Below are 21,473 nucleotides of genomic sequence, written 5' to 3' on the forward strand. Positions count from 1 at the left end.
GGGAAATGGAATGTGAATGAACCTAAGAAGCGTGTAAATTAGACTGCAGTATATCTCCAAATAGCAAACTATCCTAAATGCGGTGGTGTGCGGATTCCTAGCACTACTCCATACAGACAGCTGTGAGGAGGTTCCCTGACTTAACACATTACCCACTGAGATTTAAACAAACAAGACCACATGCAAGGGACTTAATTCAACTCAACTCACATACAGGAACTCTTCAAGGCGCAATATATCACTTGGGTATCTGAGCCCAGAACTTTGACACAAATTAGCAAGATGTAAATTACCAAAGAGAAATGTGGAAAAGATACCCTGAACTACTGGCACCATCACTGCAGGTCTGGATTGGAAGGGAGAGCTAAGTAAGGGAATAATCTTCCCAGCCTGATGCACTGTGTCAAAAGAATGAGTAATAGTGCCTCTTGGATATATGCCAGCCCCCTTGCTGTAGTGACTAGGATGTGTGGAGCATCCCATGTACTGTATGAATCGCAGAAGACTCTCCAGAAGTAAAAAGGAAGAGACAACCATAGCAAGCCAACGTAAGTTTACAGAGTTTGGTTTTATAAGACAGACAAGTTTTTTTTTAAGCACAAAAAGTTTTGCTGGGACGTCTGCTGCTAATACTGTCAATATAAATGTATTTTGCTGTAAGGAAAGTGCAATTCAGTCAATGAAGTATGAGTGAGTTTTTAATGAGGACCTGGGCAGCTCAGCTCCAACAGGTGGAGGCATATAGCTGCCTCCCTTGGAAACACAATACAAATACTCCAAAACACATCTCAATTCTAGTATTTAAGTGTCTCTCAGCTACACCGTTCAGAGTTACAGAAACTCAAAGCTAAGTCTGTGGAAAGCCTCTAATGACTTCTCAAAGACTGGATCAGGTCTGCACTCAGGCACTTCTCAAACTCCAAAGCAGTCTTAACTTAGGACCTGCTTATACTTGCTGTTTATCTTTCCCTTGTAAAATGTAAACGGAGATGTATTGCTCTCTTTGTTATTAAAATATGCATGGCATGTCAGACTGCTGAAGCTGCCAGAGCAATCTTATGTTTGGAATCTCCTGCCTTTTAGAGAGACTGAATGACATAGCCTTCATATTCTTTTACAACCCTTTTTTTTCCCCCTCTTTAAATAAACTTAGCATACACAAGTGCCTTTTCCAGATAATCATACTCTGCATACAACAGTCTGCCAATTGTAGTCAATCTGAACAGCTTTACAAACCCTCAATTTTGAGCTTCTAAAGAAAAAAAGAAATAATAGAAAACAGAGGAAGTGAAGCCCAAAATGGGAGGGGTTAGTTTCCATATTTGGGGAATGGAGAGAAAAAAAATAACCAATGGCAAGTTGGCTAATCAGAGATGACATGCAAGTAAACTAATATGGCATTTGCAAAGAGTCAATTAATACAAATTAAAACTATTTGGATGTTACCTTGTGCTCATCTCGAAGGTGAGCGTCCAGCTCCTCTGTGTGTTTGGTCTCATAGTAGCAGAGTTGGCATTTGTAAGGTTTCAGTTCATTGTGCTTCTCTATGTGCTGCTGCAAGCTCTCATCACTGGAGCAGGTAAAGGTACACTTATCACAGCGGAAAACAACTCCCTGCAAGTACTTTGACAGTTTGGAACGGCAGACTTCAATGGGAACGACCCGCTCTTCTGTAGGGACAGGATTAACATTCACTTAACAAATTTTATGAAATACCAGGCCCACATGTCAACATCTTGGGCACTACCACCCACACAGGGAATAGGCTCTGCTATCTAGGCGGGCAGTCCATCTCTAAAAGAATGGGAGCTAAGCTGGACTGACACAAAAAACACAAGACAAAAATTCTTCTGCAATGACAGAATTAATCCTCCAAGGCTACAAACGCAGGTGTTCTCACAAATGTAACTGCTTATTGGGTGAAGAGGATGGGAACAGAGGTTTTGGGGCAAACGAGACTCCACCTGTGAGGCAAAGTAGGAGAGCCTGGGAATAAAATACCAGCCATAAAATCAGCAAGACCAAAAGTCCACTTTGTTTGGCACTTTACTGCAGCCAGGAATGGCTGCTAGAAATGTAATAAACAGGGAAGCCGCAGGGTGTTTCCAAATGCATCACTCTGCTGGCTCTACAAAAATAGGAGCTGCTCACCCTCACCATCACACCTAAAGCTACTCTCTGGGACCTGAGAGGGTAAGCAAGGCAGGACCCTTTTCCTGGAAGAGGCTGTGCAGTTCAGCCAGGGGCAGAAACTTCCCAACACATCCACAGCTTTCAGAAAGCTCAGACTCAAAATCTGCATGCATGTCATGTCACACTTCCTGCAGTTCAGATCATGGATACAGGTATGTACTGAAATGCTCTTACTGAGTTTTTGAACTCCCAACTTCTCAAAGAAAGCACTGATGTTTAACAGAGCAGCAATTAATTTCAGCCATTTGACAAAGCCAGAATCGGATGTGCATAACACTCATCCACTGTGGTTCCCTGAGATGCGCGCACAAAAGAACCCCCAAATTTGATCCTTCAGCTGAGGGTCACCAGAAGATCCTCATTATGGGCTTTTGTTACGCAACTGGCCTTTTGAACTAGAACACTGAAATTTAGTATTGTTACTCCTTATGGACTGCAGATTAAAGGAGGAATCTGATCATCCTCATGCAGGTTCATCCCTAACGACAGATTAAAATAAGCAAACAAAAAACCCAGGCCTGAATCTCAGATGGTAGAAATGAAGGTTATGAGAATGTGAGATGTAGCAATCCACCTAAGAATCTGAGCTAATGGCCCCTTTTTGTTAGTGAAGAGGATAATATCACATCCAAAACCAAATACAGACTCTCTTAGGGTTTCTGGAAGGTGGCAAAAGCTCCACTGTTCATTCACTTTTGGCCCACTGACATGCCACCACTGCTCACAAGCCTTTTTCCACAGCTCAGCAAAATATTCCATCCTGTTCAGCTTCTCCCTGAACAGAAAAGGTATTCTATCTCCTAACTTCCTCTCTGGCCACTTCAAAAAGTGGAAGTTTATCCCAAAGCTACGCCTTAAAAAAAATACTCTGTGGACTTGTAATTCTTTTCTATGCTATCAACAGCTTCCCTAGCTATAAAGACACTAAGTTGTGTCCATTCAGGGTGGGAAAAGGGGAGGGCAGAAAACTGTCTAAGAGACAACAGAATTTAAAGCTGTGATTCTGCGGTCATAAGAAGACTTTTTACAAGTTTGTTGCAGCTTTGTGCTTTTGAATTCACTGAAATAAATTTCACAGCTGGTTTCAAAAATGAAAAAGTGAAGTTTTCAAAGAGAGAAATACTAATTAAAATATTTGAAAATTCACTTTTTCCTCTATCACCTGGCATAGATTAAAAAAGCCAAAGCATGGGATGGTATAAAACTTTTTATCTACCAGTCTGGAGTAATGCAGCATTCCCTAACTCACATTAGCAAAACCTGTTATCTCACAATCAAACACACACTCCCCAAATCAAAGGCAGCACAATAACATGTGAAAAGCAAAATAAACATAACATCAATTCTAGCCTGAAGGATTTCAGGGGATGATATAAAACTTTTACATGATGTACTCATGTCAGTGAGCTTCCTCCAAGCAATAATTTTGGAACTTGCAGGGTTATTTGCATCCACAACCTCACATTTTGTAAGGTGATGCTCTTATTTCCAGCTTGCCCCTACAAAGCTCTGTTTATTTAATTACTCATTTAGAATGCACTTATCATATCTGGGCAACTCACAAAATTACAGCTAACCATAAAGCCCCATACACAAATTGAAAGAGGTAGCTTCTTTATCTGTGTGTAGACTTCTTCAAAGTTCAGCAGCTTCTAAACAACGACTACTGAAATATTCAGTCTAATTGTAATGCAGATCAGAGATTAAATTGAAAGGCCATTAATGCACTATGTATTTGCAGTACAGTAACTCAAAGCAGACATACATTTTTTTGCTCAAGGTATAAAAGAACCCATGACTCTATCAGTCCTTTGTGAAAAGGAAAAATCTTCACTCAGCAACACACAACAGCGTATACAAGTGATTTCCTTCCCTTAAAGATTACAAACTACAAAAAAACCAGTCCTACTATCTAGACATAAACCAATCATTGGTCATGTTGGGCATTTGAAAATATGCATTTTTGCCTGCAAATCCAAGCTACAGTCACACAACACATTGCATTTGCATTCCAGTAGACAAAAGCAAGCACAGCACAAGGGTTCTGCATGTATCAATGAAGCTGTGTGTACAAGGAATAACGCCAGAAACAACCACATGCAAGGAGACAGGATATGTAGCAATGAAGTCTTTGGGGAGGTAGATGAATTTGAAAATTTGACTTTTTTATCTTAAAGTTACTATTCAAGAAAAATGGGTGTGATTTCTATTAAATGGAAGAACAAAATCACTATTTTGTTCTCACTACCAGAAAGAGAATAAAATGATCACTAAAAGAATCAAAAATAACACTCCAAAAATTTTACAGTAGACCCAATAGTGATCTTGGTAAGTTGGATTTAGCAGTAGAAAAATAACAATATGTTTCAAAATGTGTGATGGGAATGCTACTGGAAGGGATAACGAAAACTAGATGCATTGTCCAGACTAAATTAAAGGCCAACACCTCTGCTGGTCATAGAGCAAAGAGTTCACTGACTCCGTGTCTCCTCTCCCCAGGCTTGTCTGTCACAAAGGCCAGGAGGAACTCGAGAGCCAAACTTAACTTCACCTACCTGCACAGTAGCCTCTAGCTGTGTCAGTCCCCTGGTACAGGCCACCTGTAATGAGTCTGTGCTCCATCTGTGCCCGCAGAAGGGATGGTGACTCACTTTTACACTGACGAGGAATAGGTGATACATGGAGGAAAGCTCATAAAGGCTTCCTGTTTGCCCTCATTCTTAATGGGAAGCAAATTCCTTGCCTAATTTTTTCTCACTAGGCATTCAGCCTTCTATCTGTTAATGCTTTAGCCCTGTAAAACCCAGTTTCTGTAGCCCTTCATTAAGAGGCAAATATACTCTCCATTTCAAGTACATGCTGTTTTGGTTCACCAAGGATTACAGATGCATCAACTTGGAAGTAATGCAAGAGTCACGGATCTGTAAACAGTCTTTTTACACAGGAGGAACATTAACTATGAAATGGATCAAATCCTTCACTCTTGATTTTATACACTGCACCACTCCATCTACCTCAAAACTAATTTTCTTGGACCACAGCTCGGGGCTATGCCCTTGTTTTACCAATGCAATGGCTATAAAAAAGGAAGGCTATCTCAGACTACATTCACCATTGCTCAGTCTCTCTTTCAGCGCATGTTAGATCTTGTCAAAATTGTTGCTTCAGCTGCCACACAATTAAACACAATGGTAGAGAATTTTTTAGCTGGATATATGCACCAGAAAGAACTTTAAGGAAGGACCTTACTTCCTTTATTACCTGGATGCTTGATGCCATAGAAAACCCTTGTCCTTCCCTCAGTGGCCTCTCAGATTTTTTTATCAGCTAATATCCCATTTGCATTGGAACTTCTTTTACTCTGTTTTTACCTCTCTCAATGCTCTAGTAGGTTTTCATGATGTCCTTCACTATCAGCTTTGTTTCAGCAGCACAAAGGCTTGGGATTGGTTTATGCAACTGAAGCAACAGCTCAAAAGAATCCAGTGTGTCACTTACCCAGGAGGTAATCACTTACAACTGATCAGAAACTGCTCTGTACAGGGAGTGTAACTGCTTGAGCTCATTTAGTGCTTCTCCACTTCCACAGCTGGACGTTCCCAGCATCAAGTCTACGCACGATGGAAAAATACTCTAACTAAGCCCACCAAGCTCTCCCTCAGCCTGTCTATCTGTGTTTTAAAGGTCTGGCAGTGTCCCCTGGAGCCCTGGCAGTACAAACCAGACAACACCTCGGTAGCACTTGGAACTGCACAGTACTCTGCACAGGGTTTAGCTAAGCCCTCCTCTCCTCTAAAGTGAGCTAATTCTGGAGTATGCGCTGAAGCTCAGCAAAATCCTGACACAGCAACACCTTCAAAGACAGTAAGTAAAAGCTAAAGCACTTCCAAATTCTTACAACCAAATAAGGCAGCTTTGTAACATGCTTTCTGAATCACTGACAGGTCATTTTTCCCAGATGTTCCCTCAGAATGGCCCTGCTAGCAGATAGAAATTTGTATGAACTCTGCCAGCCTCACTGCTTTGATACAAGAAGGACTTTAAGCTACCAACACTGAAAAGAGGTATGTTACAAGGAATTATGATAGTGCTTGTCACACCAGGATCTCCTCCAGGAAAAAGATGGCATGCAAAACTTGTGTTTGCTCACCACCAATACCCTACTGTGAAACTCTGCCCAACCTGCAAGCAGGCAGAGTGCCATCCCAACACATGGGTTTGGATTTCGGCAGCCAACAGACCATCTACAAGCATCAAGTGTGATAGCTATGGGCAGGAATCCCAGCCCAGAGAGCCCAAACAGCTGTCTCTTCTGAGCTAGCAAGCCCACAGTTAATAGAATATAGAAATCCCTAATCCTGCTTTTAGCTGGCTTAAAAATGAAGGGAGAGGTGGAGATAGAAAAGGAGCCTTAAAGAAAAAAAAAAATTATACTTCTTGTTTTGATTCTAAGAATGCTGAACAGAAAAAAATTCAAGCAAGTAATCAAGGGTCATTTTGGGGCCTCTATGGTTAGTTGATCCACCCTGTCACAGAGTTTATGATAGCAAGGACTTTATGATAACAAGGACATAAGCAGGAAACAACTCTGGCCTAGATCAGAGCTGTAAATTAGGGCAACTCTTGCTGAACAGGTGTTTGATGACTGTTAACCTCTCTAGAGGAAAAGCTTAAAAAAAATTTAAATCTGCCCTGTTTCAGCACTGGCTAACTTTGAATTCTACAGGAAATAAATAAGATGCATCATTTAGAAATGAAACAAAAGATACTCAAGGGCTGGTGACTTATTCAACATACTTGTTCTCATGTAGAGAGACAGGAAAACTTAATGATGAACAGAGATGGAAAAATTTAATGAAACCAGTCTGAAAGACAAGGGCTTTGTTCAGCATTCCCCTCATCAGATACAGACACATACAGGGATATTGTTACCTCTGTGCAGAACTATATGGTCAATCATGTTGCGTTTATATTTGGTGTGATATAGGCAAAGAGGACAGCGAAGGTCTTTGGGTCCTTCCTCAGGAACTGCTGAATGCCCAGCTTCCACGTGCATAGTAAAAGCAGATCTGTGAAACGGGAGGGAGAGATGGAAGCAGTCAGAAGAAGTGTGCAGGGAACGATGAAGTGTCATAGCTCTATAAGGGACGTGTCATGTAAAATGGTACAGATACCACTCAGCCTTGTCTTCGCAGTGCCACATGGCATTTCAGCAGGGCTACTCACATGAGTAACACATGAGCAGAGTTATTTGCAGGCTTGTATCCTCAAGTAACAAACACTGATTCTGACAAGATATTCTTTGGCATAGGTTGCTCTACAGGCACATTGCTATAGTTAAGATAGCAAAAGAATTCCCATCTTTCATGCTCGTTATTTGTCTTCAGTCTGACAAACTCAGTATTTCTCTGGTAAAGATTAAATGTTTAGCAAGTTGAACAAAACCTACCAAGTGTGCTGGAGGTGCAGAGGTGAAGATTCCAGAGGCAGGTAACATCGTTAACCACCTCTGTCTTCCTAGGAAAAGCCCAAAAATCAGCTAAAATGTTTAGATTCAGGATTCAAAACAGACTTGTGACACAGTGAGTCTGGCACTGAGTAGTTAAGTTTTAAAGCATCAGCTATAAGGATCTGAAAACCCAAGACTAAGAATACTCTACTTATTAATGTGGAGGAATGGATTTTTCACAGTACTTTTGAACAAAAAATTTCATGCTGGCACTACACTGGCTGCATACTTAAAAAGTTGCAAGAAACATGCATACAGAGGAAATTAACTGTACACCTATCTAACCACAGGTTTAACTACTGAAATGAGAGGTGCCTGTAAACTTGGGGCACTTGGTCATTTTTTCCTAAAGCAGTGGTAAAGTTTGCAAAAGCCAAGAAGCTTGCTCCACTGAACCAGTCAGAAGTCTCTTTGGAGTTCTTCAAAACTGCTAGCTTGAACACAGAGCAACTTAATAACACAAGTGGCTTTGGGCCTGATCCAGCGATCACTGAATTCTACAGGTATATTTCTGTCAACTTCAGTGACTACTTTTATCATTTATGTTTCTATGGTGAGCTGAAGAGGGGATTTGTATGGGTTTCCCCCCTCTTTTTTTAAAGACAGAAAACATGCTGTGCTTCTAAAAGAAGCACAACTTAATCCCCAAATGTTTGAGACACCGCATGAAAGAACACTACTCCCTTATTCAACTATGAATATGTTTAAATGCTGCTTGATTCCAGACCATTTCATCCAGGTAGAAGAAAATGGCACTTGCAAGATACAAACAGACTAAATGGACTTGGCAATTGCTGGTAATCTTTAAGACAGATAGCAATCAGGATATAAAGCACAAGCAGCAAATTATACCACAGAGGCAGCAAGAAGCTGAAGCAACAGAAGCTAGAGACATGTAACTAGAGGTTGTTCCTGTGTCGATTCTTTCAGGTTTGTGCTCAATATTTTCTTCAACAGAAACTCCTCCCCTTTATGCAGTCATACTGCTTATTGTCATCAGTCTCCTAAGAACTTAACAAGTTTGAGACCTCAAATGTCAGCTGAGGGCATTGTGCTCAAAGGTCCAGCATATCAGGAGGAAATAATGAGCAGCACAGGTGCATAGACCTTTTTTCCCCTTACAGAACAGCAGCTAAAAACACACACACAGAGAAAACACACACAGCACCAAGTTTTTAAAGTCTGGACATCTAATTGGGCATTTTCTGAAATGTCTCTGTATGCTATCAGGTATGCTAGAGAATGCTTTGCATTTCAGCTAGAAAGATGGTGGAAGAAATAAAATTACATGAGAGAGGTTTCTTCAGAATGATGATATAAATTCTCCTGCCTCCCTAGGACACTTGATTGTCCCATGCTTTATTTATGCTGGTTGCAGCATGGAATGACCTTATTTTTGTGCAGAAAATTCTCACACAGGAGCCCTCTAATTGCCTAGGCTGAGGAAAAAGTACTACCTGTATCATTTCCTCCAGCAAGTAAAACCTAGTGCAAGGACTTATTGTGCTTTCGTCTGCAGCAGATGGTACCGGCTGTTGTAGGAGAGAGGAAAATGGATTACATGGATGCTGCTGTGATCTGGCATGGCATTTCCTATGTTCCTCTCCCTGGTCAGCAGTGGCCATGTTTCTGTTAGCTACAGCCAGCTCTCAAAGACCTCAGAAGTCTTTTCAAGTGCTAAAAAACCCCTTATGAGTTCAGTTTATCTGTTTTGCACAGTACTTACTTAAAGCCTGTATAAAAGGAACAATCTTTGCACTTGAAGAGTTTTTTCCCTCCGTGCTTGTCACGGTAATGACGGCGAATGCTCTGTATGTAACCCGAGGAGAATTCACAAAATTCACAGTTAAGGATGGCTTCCATTTTTTCCACTCCTGCAGCACTCCCAGAAAGTGGGATTGGGCTGATGTTGTTGTTGTTCCTGGCCAAAGCTGCAGACTGGTAGTGGTTCAACTGCTGCTGAACATCAGGAGGCTCAGAGTATGAAGAGTCTGTACAGAAACAGAGGGAAGTTGTTATTCCAGGTGGATCAACAAATATAAAAAGTTTTAAGGCCCGCTCCAGCACCTATTGGCTTTTAGAAGAGTTTGATCAAGATGTTGGTTATGAAATCTGGTGACAGCTTTTTGAAGGGATTAGGAAAAAGAGGTATAGCACTTATTAATCTAATGTAACGTGCACACTACAATTTAAAAGGTGATCAGTATAAATTATGCTTTTTATATCTGATGTGGGGAGGGAAGAAGTGACAGTTTTAAATTAAAAGCAGTCTGAAAAGAAGTCTGGTTTTAAAACAGTTTTTATTTGTGAAGGTGAAGCACATTAATCATACTGCCAAGTGTTTACATGTTTTGTGCATATATCCGACCAGATCCTCTCAGATGTCTTATGCCAGTTTACACCAGATGAAGATCTGGCACAGGATACATATAAATAGCCTATCTAAAAGGAAAGAGGAAAAAAAAAAGAAAGGAAAAATAAATGGATACTCTTATACTCTTCCCTACTCATTCATAGAATTATTTAAGAAACCCACATCAAAAGTTAACTTTAGCAAAATTATACAATTTTGACACGACATTTGAAGCAGTCTTCACAAAGGTAAATTCACGTTCTCCTAGTTGATGTTGCTTGAAATGAAATCATCATTGGAAAAAAAAAAGATATTTAAACATAAATTCCAGTAATGCAACTTCTAAATCACATTTTCTTAGAAGCTGCTAGGTTTTGCTATATGAGAAAGAGATCTCTTTATACAGATATATCTGTATAGACGCATCCCTTCTACAGCCCAGCAAAACTCTGTCACACCATTTTAATGGCACATGGAGAAACAGAGGCCAGAGATGTCTCAGTACTGAAACTGAAAACTACAATACTTTCGTTGGACCCCCCAAAAAAAGGAGGGGGGATTGTGGTGTTGAACATTTCCCAACACACTGTTTGAATGTGAAGGTTAGGAATTCATCTGCTTTGTCCTGTATAACCCACAGCTGCCCATGAATGGCACAAATGAAAGCAGATGAATAAAGCACAGATGAATTTCAGTGTAACTTTTCAGGAAAGACGACAAAAGGCTCTTTTCTTAAGCTTTCTGGAAGAAGGGGAAAAAAGGCAATGGGGGGAGAAGGGGGGGAAGTTAGAATACAAACTGTACCAGCCACCTCCTGCTTTGATGGGTACTTCATTTTCCAAAGCTTAAGTCCCTGAGGCTGGATATGTAGGAATTCTCTAGCAGTCGTACTTGTGGGAACTTAAAACCATCCATTCTAACCAATTAGTACAGAGAAACAAAAGGCAAACAGGCCTATACAGCACTCAGTGTGGGGCCTTCTCCACCTGTCTTCAAAAGAGTAAAATGCTTGCTTTCTTTTCTCACTACCACAGAAAGGTGTTATACATGACCAAGAAATGAAAAACAAACTAACAACAACCAAAAAAGCCAAATATGCAAAAAAAAACACAAGCAGGAGATAAGTGTCTCCAGGCTTCCTGGCTTCATCACCAGGTGTACAGCAAAGGCAAAGGCAGAGACACGAAAGATTCTGGTAAAATGAATGAAACCTTTTTGGTTTTCCTATCCAAGCCTCATGAATTGAGGCTGGATTACAATGCAGCATTTTTCATGTCTTGTTTTGACCACTTCTACAGCAGGTTCCTCACCATGAAGAGTTACAGTGAGCTCCATCCATTAAGATCGCAAGGCTTTCTTTTCCTTGTGTTTGAAACAGGCTGCCCACTTCCTTTACTTTGGCACAGGACAGGCTTGAGGAGCTGCAGATCTCTGCAGAACTCTCTTCTCCCTCAAAGGCAGCAACTGTGCACTTGCCTGCTTTTGGAACAGGACCTTGAGGTCCAAAAGGATGCACGGTTCAGAGCAGATTTGCTGACTTGCGTATCTGCAGCCTGGTGTCCGGGCTACTGGGTTCAATGCTTCTAAAAGTTCAAAACAGTTAAGACAGAATTTCTGACAAGGATATGACAACCTAAAAAAAGTTCCTAGTACTGGAAACAGTTCTTTTTATACGTGTACTGGTCAAATTACTTGTAGAGTACTGATTAAAGTCTAGCTTGTAGCTTACTGTTCCCTTCCTCAGGAAGAATGGATCAAAAATTTCCATCACAGCATCAAAGCTCCTAGCCAAGGCTTCAGTGAGATCCACTGCTAAGAAAGTTACAGGTTTAAAAAAAATATATATATTTTCAGAACAAGAAGTTTTGCTGTTGTTTGGAAGATCTACTATACTTCAGAAGTTTTTACTTCCTCTATCATCTGCTGTCTATTATTCCAGCTTTCAATCAGATACTGGAATCCGGTATGGAAAACTGGAATCCGGTATGTGAAAACTGCAGAAGTAGATAGCTACATGTCTATTACCACAGAAAAGAAGTATACAAAGTAGCTTTCCTTGTTATCAGCAATAGCCAAAAAGCAAATTCTACCTTTAATATTCGAATTCTTTCTTTCAATCATGATTCGTGCTGACCACCTTACATTTTTTAATATATTGCTCTGTTACAATTAAGATAGCTATAGTATTTACGGAAAAAAGGAAAAAAAAAAGCTTTCTGAAGAGCTTATACGGAGTCTTACACTTTAACAATGGTAGCAATGGTCTCTAGTTCTGCCTGCGTATTCTTCCCCTTTTCCCTTGCCAAATCCTTTCATTATTTTGCAGTCCTTCTGGAGTGCAAGATTTAGCACTTCCTGAAGAAAAACACCCAGGATTAACACATGTGTATAGGGCTTCTGTTGGTTTCTGAGAATCAGCTTGCCAGACAGCTATCCTAGCATGCAGGTGCAACCCAGCTCCAGCAGGAACACTTCGGAGAGAATCCAAAGCCGACTAAAGGCATGGGAGGTTTTCCTTTTTCATGCCCACTCCAAAACCAGTGAAGGCAGTGGAAAGATAGCAACTGACTCACGTTTGCTTCCAAACACGTGTTTTAGCACACAGCAGAGAATGAACTGCCAGCAAATAAGAAACAGATTATGGAGTTGAGGTTTTGGATTTTTTGATTTATTTTTTAAAAGCAGTACCTGAAAGAAGGACTGTGGAGGCAAATCCACAGCCAAGGAGCAACAGCACTGCCTTAAACTGGCAGAGTACTTCTACATGGGCACCTCCTCTATTTCTGCTGGAAGAGCAGCCTGCATGTACTTCAGTGCTGGGCTGACATAAAACGTTAACCACATATTTTAAGAGCTTTAGCATTTACACAAGCCTCGAGCTGCTGTGCACCAAACTCCTGGATACCTTTTGGCGGTGTTGCTGCAACAACAGGATGCCTGGATATAACACTGAAGAATGAAGGAGGAAGAGAGCAGAGCTTTTCCCTCAGAACTGACCAACAATTGAGTCATGGCTGTACACAATGTAAGTTCCACCTCAATCTTTTTCCTGCACCTCAAGTACAAAGGATTGGGAGCACTCCAGGAAAGTGTTAACAGCCTTGGCCTGGAGCAGGAAGAGGGTCTAGCCATCCCTGTCTGAAAAAGGTAAAATGGCCTTAGAAGCCTACATCAAAGTCATAAAGCAGACGAAAGACATTAAAATAAGCAAAGGGAAGAGACAGAGAATTTTGTATTAAGTAACGGAAAACACAAAGACAAAAAGAAAACATGAAGGGGAAGAAAATGAAGAAAAATGAAATACCAGGAAGTACCAATTCCATGTTAAGGAAAAAAAACAGCAATTTTTTCTCTGAACAGCTTCAAGGCAGCACAAGAAAATAAAGGATGTTCATATATGCAATGCAGGGAAAGAACACAAAGTACTTAGCCCTGACTGATTTAAAACAATCAAACAAATAAAAAAAAACCCACACCAATAACACTGAGATTCGCTTTTAAAAAGTAATTTTACCCAAAAGGAGTGGAAGGACTTCACCATGCAACTCCACAAGCAAGGTAACAGCATGAGATGATCTGACATAAAAGGAAGGACACCTACAGTCATGCCAAGAGGCAAAAATTAACAGTAGTTGGTGTAGTCAAAAATGGAAGAACAGCAGTGATGCTGCAAATCCCAATTTTGCAATTTCACGTATTGCATCTACCTACAGACTACCTGTAAAGGAAAAATAACAAGGTTAACAAGTAGTGTAATCCCTGCCAGCACCTGTGGATCTGAAAGATCACAGAACCTACCCTCAGTGTGCAACAACATTCTCATATCCAAATGTGGAAATTACTAGTTGAAAGGAAAGCAGCAGAAATGACTGTCCACATGGTGCCCCATCTACACAACCATATCTAAATTACTACTGTGTGCTGGTAATAATACATAAGTAAGCCTCATAGTTTATCTGCAAGGGGTGAAGAAAGACACCATTTCCAGTGTGCCTAAATCACTTAAATGCCTGATAAGTAACGTTGCCACCTGGAAAACTTTATCCAGAGTACAAACCCAAAGACTAGCACATTGATTCTATCAACAATACTGAGAGATACTACCTCATCCAAAAGAGAATTCACAGTTCCCACTACAATGGAATGCAAGGCAATCATGAAAAAGCAGTTTGACACACACCTTCATACCCTGGGATCGCACTCTGGGGAAAAATTATACAATGAAAATCCACCACAGAAGCAAAATGAAAACCCAAGTTTTCATGGATCCTCTGCCATATATAACATGTTTCAGATACCTAAAAGAATAAAAACTTGGGATCTTTTCAGAAGAAAAAAACAAAACTAAGGATTCTGATCCAGATACATAAATTTACTCAGAAATTAAATGATGTTTTCATTATCTGTAGGTATTTTCAGAACCATTGATGAACACATACACAACAGTAAACACACTAAAACAAGACACCTAAACCAAACAACAACAGACCAGGAAAACACCTGGACATGTCTAAGTAAGAGACATTGAGCAGCAGTTGAGAAACCAGGGGAAAAAGTACGTATTAAAGGAAAGAAATCAAACCACTGCGTCATCCTTTTAGAGTGAACAGAACTAGACACATCTGATAGAAGTATTTGCATGTCTGCACAATGAGGGATAGGGATGGAAGGAGTAACACTGTTCAGGAAAAGCAACTGTTTGAGAACACTGGAAAGCAAGCAACCAATAATTAAATAGCTCAATGACCAGCAGGAGACAACAGGAGATAAAAAGGAAGACACCACACTTTCCTGATGAATCCACACAAAAGCATCAACCATAGTCAAAAGATATTACCATTTGCATGAGAAATGAAACTGGGGAAGAGCATGTTTGGCTCCTAAAAAAACCCCAAAGAGAATAAATAACAAAAAGTGCTAAAACCAATTTTTAGGGAAAAAAAGGGGAATGTAGTAACAATACAGGCCTAGGACATTATGGATCTGTAAGACAACGTCCTAAAGAGTCAAAAAGGAAAATATTTGGAATACTATTTAATTTTCTCTGAATTCATTCATGTAAAGAGATTCCTCTGAAGAATGACAGAGAAATTCCAAGGAATTAAGAAACGCAGCAGACAACTGGCTTCCTCTGGATAGAAACATATTTGTGAAACCAAGTCAAGATGTAATACTGTACCAAAAAATACCAACAAACACAAGATGTATGGCCAAAGGCATGGATGATTCAACTAATAATAATTATTATTATTTTAAAAGGCATAAGATAAGGCTAAGAGTAGAACCTATGTGATTTAGGAACATAATCCCTTCTAAAATTCAATGGGACTCAAAATTACCAGCTCACTGAGTGGTAGGATAGCATATAATCATAAATGGCAACAGCTTGAAAAGTGGGAAGGTGGCAAAGCAGGGTGTCATACAAAGATTGTCAAGACTACACACATTTGTTCACTTTATGCCATGCAGCACTGACCTGGAAGGAAGAATATGTGGGAGGGTGAAATGTTCTGGCAATAAATTAAGCTGAGAGGAAGGGAAGATAGAAGAGACAGATTCAGAGGGATGCAACGAAACATTAATGAAGCTTAGGGAAGCATACAGTACAAAGAAGTTTTAGTCACTGCATGTTTAAAAACAGAATATGAATCTACTTTTCTAACCAAATTCTGGTTCCTACTAAAGAACCTTTACATTGCTAGGGTGTTGTGAACGAGATGTAACGGAATCAAATGTTGTGTCATTGTTCCCACACTCCAGAAGACAAAAGAGTAATCACAGAGGAAAGAAAATAAAGCCCTGAAATAAAATTTCCATTTAAACACCAAAATCCAAAAACCTTGTTGGAGGAATTTGTTGCAGTATTATCTGTAAAGGCCACTTTTTGGATCATTTTGGACCAGCTTTTGTGAGAAGATGCATATATGTTTAAGGCTCAGAAGAGGGCAACCAGAAAGATACATGGACTATGCAATCTTGCTTATTCAAAAGAAGTGAGAAACCATATCCATGTTTCTTTATAACTTTGAATTCCTTTTTGAGTTACCTGTACACCTATCTCTGAATGGAGCTAAGACAGGATACGTGCTATGCATCTTCTTGTGCTATATCAAAGGCATTTCAAAGGGGCATAAATTTCACCTAAGAAGAAGAAAATAGTAATTTTGTCATCTGAATTCCTTTACATAAAGAGAGTCTCATAGTGCTGCCTGTTGAGGAATCTTGGGAGTTTCACAGTTGAGATCAGGAGAGGGTGACTGTAATACTCTATAAGATGATGGAAAGGAGGGCAGTAGGAATTTTATAAGACTTAGGTAGCAGCAACGTAATTGATGAAATAAATTATACCATATAATTTCCATCAGAAAAGAAGGATTAGTCCAAGAGTTTCCCATTGCCCTCCTGTTTTTGAGTATCCAACACTTCCAGGATAACCTATTAGCATCAGCTTTCAAGACAAGCACAACATGGTCCTGAACACTGCCTGAATCATTAGCCTGCTTTGCTAATGCTGTGATTTGGAAGGATCAGTTTAGTTTAGGAAACACTTTATCATGCAGACATTTAATTTCTAGTTATCCCTTCTTTTCATATGTCCTCCCCACAACAAAATTTCTTTCCTGGCTTCAACTCAATTTAACTTTCCTTCAGTTCTTCAGGAGATTTGGCCACTTACTAGTCATATTTGGGCTGCACACAACCCCTTCATTATAAACTAGACTCTTTCAGTAGCTGCTCTGACCACTTGCAACCTTTGTAACATCAGTGCCAAGCCACTACAGCTTTCTAACCCCACCAGTTGCTTTGCCCATTGCCGTTTTCGCTTATAGCATGGAGATGGTGTATGGGGAGTGCATCTTGTTTCCCTTCCTCTGGTATTCGTGTTATTTCAACTCTGTTTATCCACTGCCTTCTTTTAAAGAACGTTGCAGGCTGAGAATCTGCTGCCACTGGCCTATACTGGCTGAATAGTTCAAACTGTTGGTCATGTTTCAACCCTATATTCTCATAATTTGTTACTCAAGGAATAAATTCCATTGTCTAAGTACAGGGTGGCACTCAAAAGCAAGATGTCTGCTACATGTCAAACACTGAGATCTCCATGTACTTACCTATTTCCATAAAGTGCATCAAATAAAAGGTTCTCTAGCTATTCCTTATTCTGTTAAGCTAAACTCAAACCTCATAAATGGAAGTGCACTTACAGAAGAGAGGAACATAAACAGACCTGGGAACAATGTTAGCAAGATGTTGATTTAACCAGTATGCCAAAAGAACTTGCTGGTAACAAGTTCTTTTCTGAATTTACAAAGATTTACTACTTTGATTGATTCTTCACTCAGACAATAATATAACAAGCAATTTTTATTTTTTATTTTTTTTGCACTGGTAGCCGAACCATCCTCATGCTATTATGCTCCATGACTCCCTTCTCATTTTTAAGAGCAATTCATCGGATATTTTTCAGGAGTACTTCACATTTACTTCTCTATTGCTCTGGCCTTTGAAGTATTTGTATTAATACAAGCACATAGGCACAAACACATATGCTGCTGTCACCTAAATGCTCGCTTGCCCCTAAGCTTCAAATGAAGAAGGGAAAGAAATCCAGCTTTATCACGTGCCTCATTCTACATTTTGCATTCTACTTTAAAACTGGACCTAAAATTACATTGACGCTATGTGGGCATTGAGGATCCATTCTAATCATAGAGCTCAGGAACTTGTAATTTGTTCTGGAGACCTTCAGCATCCACCTTGACATCACTATTATTATTACTGCCAATAGAAAGGCCTCATCTCTGTCACCAGCTCTGAGTGATCTCAGATCAGTTTGGGCAGTATTTTCAAGCACCGGTACCCAAATGTAGTAACCGTGTCCCTTAAAGAAGAAATAAAACCAGCTACTTAAATGTCAAACTTTGGTCTGTCAACTACGATGATAATATATGTCCATTTCAACAGAGCCAAAATGAACAAAGAATTTTACCTCTCTGTCAAGCACCAAATCCCTCCAGCAAGTTTTAGATCAATATAAAGTAACTGGAGTCTTGGGGGACAGGGAGAATACCAGTAAGCTCACACAAGAATGCTACTAACGTGTGGGCATGATAGCCTGCAGAAATGCTCTCTTGCAGAGCATTGGTCAAGTCATATCACATATCCCTTCACAGCAATAGCATCTTTTTCACTCTGTATAGAGTGATCACAAATTCCAGGGACAGCAATAGTACATGACAGCTAAGAGAGCATCACCTGCTACTTTGTCCCCTATCCTGAACATAAAAATCAGAGCCAAAAGCAAAAACCTCAGGAAAAAACCCAACAGGAGTCTAGATATGCTTCTTTCTTTCCCCCATGGGAATCAGGTCATTTCTGTCTGCCTGGAAGGAATCCAGAGGATGTTTCTTCCTTCATTTATTACTTGATCCACCCAAACAACCTATTCTGCCTTCTCTCTACCCTAGGCAAGTCTTTCAGTATCACATCAATCCCACTGCAGCAGGCTGGTGAAATCCATACAAAGACTGGCAGCAACCTTCTCCCAGCTGCATGAGTTCCTGTCTCCATCCTGTTGAATCTCAATTTTGCCTTTACCCATTCAGTTCAAGCACAAAAAGCTCAGGACCAGAAAAGAGCACAATGAACAGCAAGTTGACACCCCCCTGAGCACAGCCAATGACAGAATAAACATCTCCCTCTGTTCCACTATCCACAAAACTGTTCTCAACACGCTGTAGGAAAAGGCCAAAAGCCAAACAACTACACAGCAGTGGAAGAGAGCTGCAGAGAGCAAGGTCATCCCCAGTGCCCTAGGTCCTTGAAACAGTGAGGAGTTTGTTCAGTAAACTTGGAGGTGAACAAGCCCTGCACTTGTTCCACCAGTCCCTGCCAATCTGAGGGAGGAGAAATGTTCCCATCTGACCCAACATCTGATAATTAGTTCAACGCTGATCACAAGAAGTAAGACACACCAACAAGTACCGGACAGTTTTAACAAGCACTGGCAGGCAGTGTGGCCACTGGCAGAACCTCTGGGAAAGAGAGACAGGCAAAGTCTGAGGGGAAATCAGAAAATTGCTCTAGGTTAGAGAAAGAAGGAACACAGCCGGGGGGGGTGGGGGTGGGGGGGTGGGGGGGAAGCAGCCTCCAAGGAAGAAGGGTTAATGTGATACTTCATAATGAGGAGATGTATGTAGCATCACTCTTACAGGGCACAAAAGCAGGCAGAACTAGTAGACAGCTCTTTGCAGCCTGACTGTAACTACAAAGCAGAGGCATGTTCCATTCTGCACTATGCATCCTTAACATGGATGTTGTCCTTCCAACTTACCTTGCAATTAAAACAATTAGGTAATGAAGCTTTGCCTGAATTTGTCCTGTAGTCACTACTATCTCTCTAACTCCCCAATCAAACAATAGTCAAATAAAAGGGTCCCAAACTTCAAAAAAGTCAAGTTCAAACCCCTCCCCCCAAAAAAAAACCCCAAACACAAAGAAAAGACTATTCTGCTCCAATACAAGGTTTTTGGGCTGTGAGGACTCCTGCCTGTTGTGGTTTTCCCCAAACAGCAGCAGCCACAAAACGCTAAGACACAGTAGCAACAATGAGAGAGAAACAGCACCAAAGGTGAAGAGTGACAGTCTTAGGAACTTTCTGCCCTGACTGGAAGGTTAGAAAAATATCCCTCATCAAGAGCAACATGTTAGCCACAAACTACAGTATGGATTAAAAAAACAGTAAGTCAGGGGTAGTACGTCTGAGCATATGGAAAACTTTCCTCTCTTCTGAAAGGGCACTGGGGGAGAAAGAGGGACAAGTGTGGCTCTAGGGCTGAGTGGATCACTGTAACAATCCTGCCTCATTGGCATCTGCTGTGGAAAAGGCTCCTTGCTTCCCACTGCTCTCCTCTCGTTCTGTTAAGTACATGGAACTGCCTTAGCAAATCTGCTAAAGGCTCTCTGCACCCCTCAGGATTTCATCTGTCAAGTGGCACAGAGGACACACATCATGATTATGCATTATCCACTTCAAAAAAGTGTACAGAAATGGGAAGGGATTTACAGTTCTTAAACAACAGTCCCAGAAACAGGACTCAGTCAAGCAGTTTTGTACCCAGCCTAGCGCTGGCAAAGCAAGCAGATGTATTTATATTTCAGTCTCTAGATGAGGCAAAGTTCTTTTCCACTGGCAAAGGCTAAAGTTCAGAAAAAGCTGGAACAAGGCACTGGGTGTTTCACTTAGCAGTTTTCAACGCATTTCCTGCTGCAAGTAATTAAATTTAATGAAGATGTTGACATACCATGTACTGGGGAACTCAAAAAATCCTCTAGTTCTGACCCTGCATGTGTTTTGTGATGTGTGCTGGTATTAATGACAGATCCCGTTTCGTTTGCACAACAATGAAAAGCATGACTATTGAGCTTCAAGGGCACACACAAAGCGTGTTGCTCTCTTGTCGTGGTTTGGGCCAGATTGACCAATGAGAATGACAGATGCTCCACCACCACCACCACCTCTTTCTCCAAAGAGAGGAGAGAGAGAGAGAGAGAAAGAGATTTATGAGTTTAGGAAAAAACTAAACTACTTTAATGAAAATATTAATAAATTAATGAAGTAATAACAATAAAAAAAAAATGAAATATATACACAATATATACAAAATCGTATCAAGCTCCCAGGATGATGATCGCAACAACAGCAAGCACTGGGCAGGCCCCAGACTGCACTCTGCGATGGACAGGAGCTGAATTCTGTATCTGGAGTCAGGAATGCTTGGATCAGGATCAAAGGCAGATGAACAGATAGAGTCCTTCTCAGAGGCCAGCCACTGAAGAGGGCTGACCCTTTGGTCCCCCAGCTTTTATAATGAGCACGATGCAGATGGGAGGTAATACCCCATTGGTCAGTTTTGGGTCACCTGTCCTGTCCACTTCTCCCTGCAGGCGCGACACCTCTACGCTTTTCCACTTTTGGCCCTCCAATGGGGCAAAAAACAAAATTAGCTGACCTTGATTCGTATAGGAATAAGTATAAGCAAGAGCCTCGCTGCATACCATTCCTTGGCATTAACTATAAACACAGGTCTTATCACTCTGAAAGTGAACAGTTCCTGCACAATATGCTGTTAATTTCAGACGGTAGTTAGTTAGAAGAGGCTTAGCTAAAAAGTTAAATTACTGAACAGAAAACTGGTTCTGTTTTACCTCAAACCAGGACATTTCTACATTTCAAGAACTGGTTACCACTAAAAAGGAATGATCTTGTATAACAGCAGCATGACTGAGAAGACATTAGAAGCCACATTTAGAAGTCACATCCAGATCTATCTAGTTTATCACTTGCACTTTACTGTTTTATTTTGACAATTTAATATTCTTAATCGGTAAAATTAAAAAACTATTATTTTGAATTAC

The 21,473-nt window shown here is 40.5% G+C and overlaps 1 protein-coding gene across 6 annotated transcripts in view; it reads right to left on the bottom strand.

The window, feature by feature from the left end:
* ZNF462 (zinc finger protein 462) overlaps positions 1-21,473 on the bottom strand; it is a 93,491-nt gene that overhangs the window by 9,957 nt on the left and 62,061 nt on the right. For 5 of the 6 annotated variants that reach the window (XM_063319512.1, XM_063319510.1, XM_063319508.1 and 2 more), the window contains 3 exons: positions 9,429-9,693; positions 7,126-7,262; positions 1,447-1,670 (listed from right to left, as the gene is read on the bottom strand). In XM_063319512.1, coding sequence (XP_063175582.1) covers positions 1,447-1,670; positions 7,126-7,262; positions 9,429-9,693 — 626 coding nt within the window. The other variant, XM_063319514.1, reaches the window with a different exon arrangement.

The sequence above is a fragment of the Chroicocephalus ridibundus genome, chromosome Z (genome assembly GCF_963924245.1).
Source record: "Chroicocephalus ridibundus chromosome Z, bChrRid1.1, whole genome shotgun sequence".
NCBI lineage: Eukaryota > Metazoa > Chordata > Aves > Charadriiformes > Laridae > Chroicocephalus > Chroicocephalus ridibundus.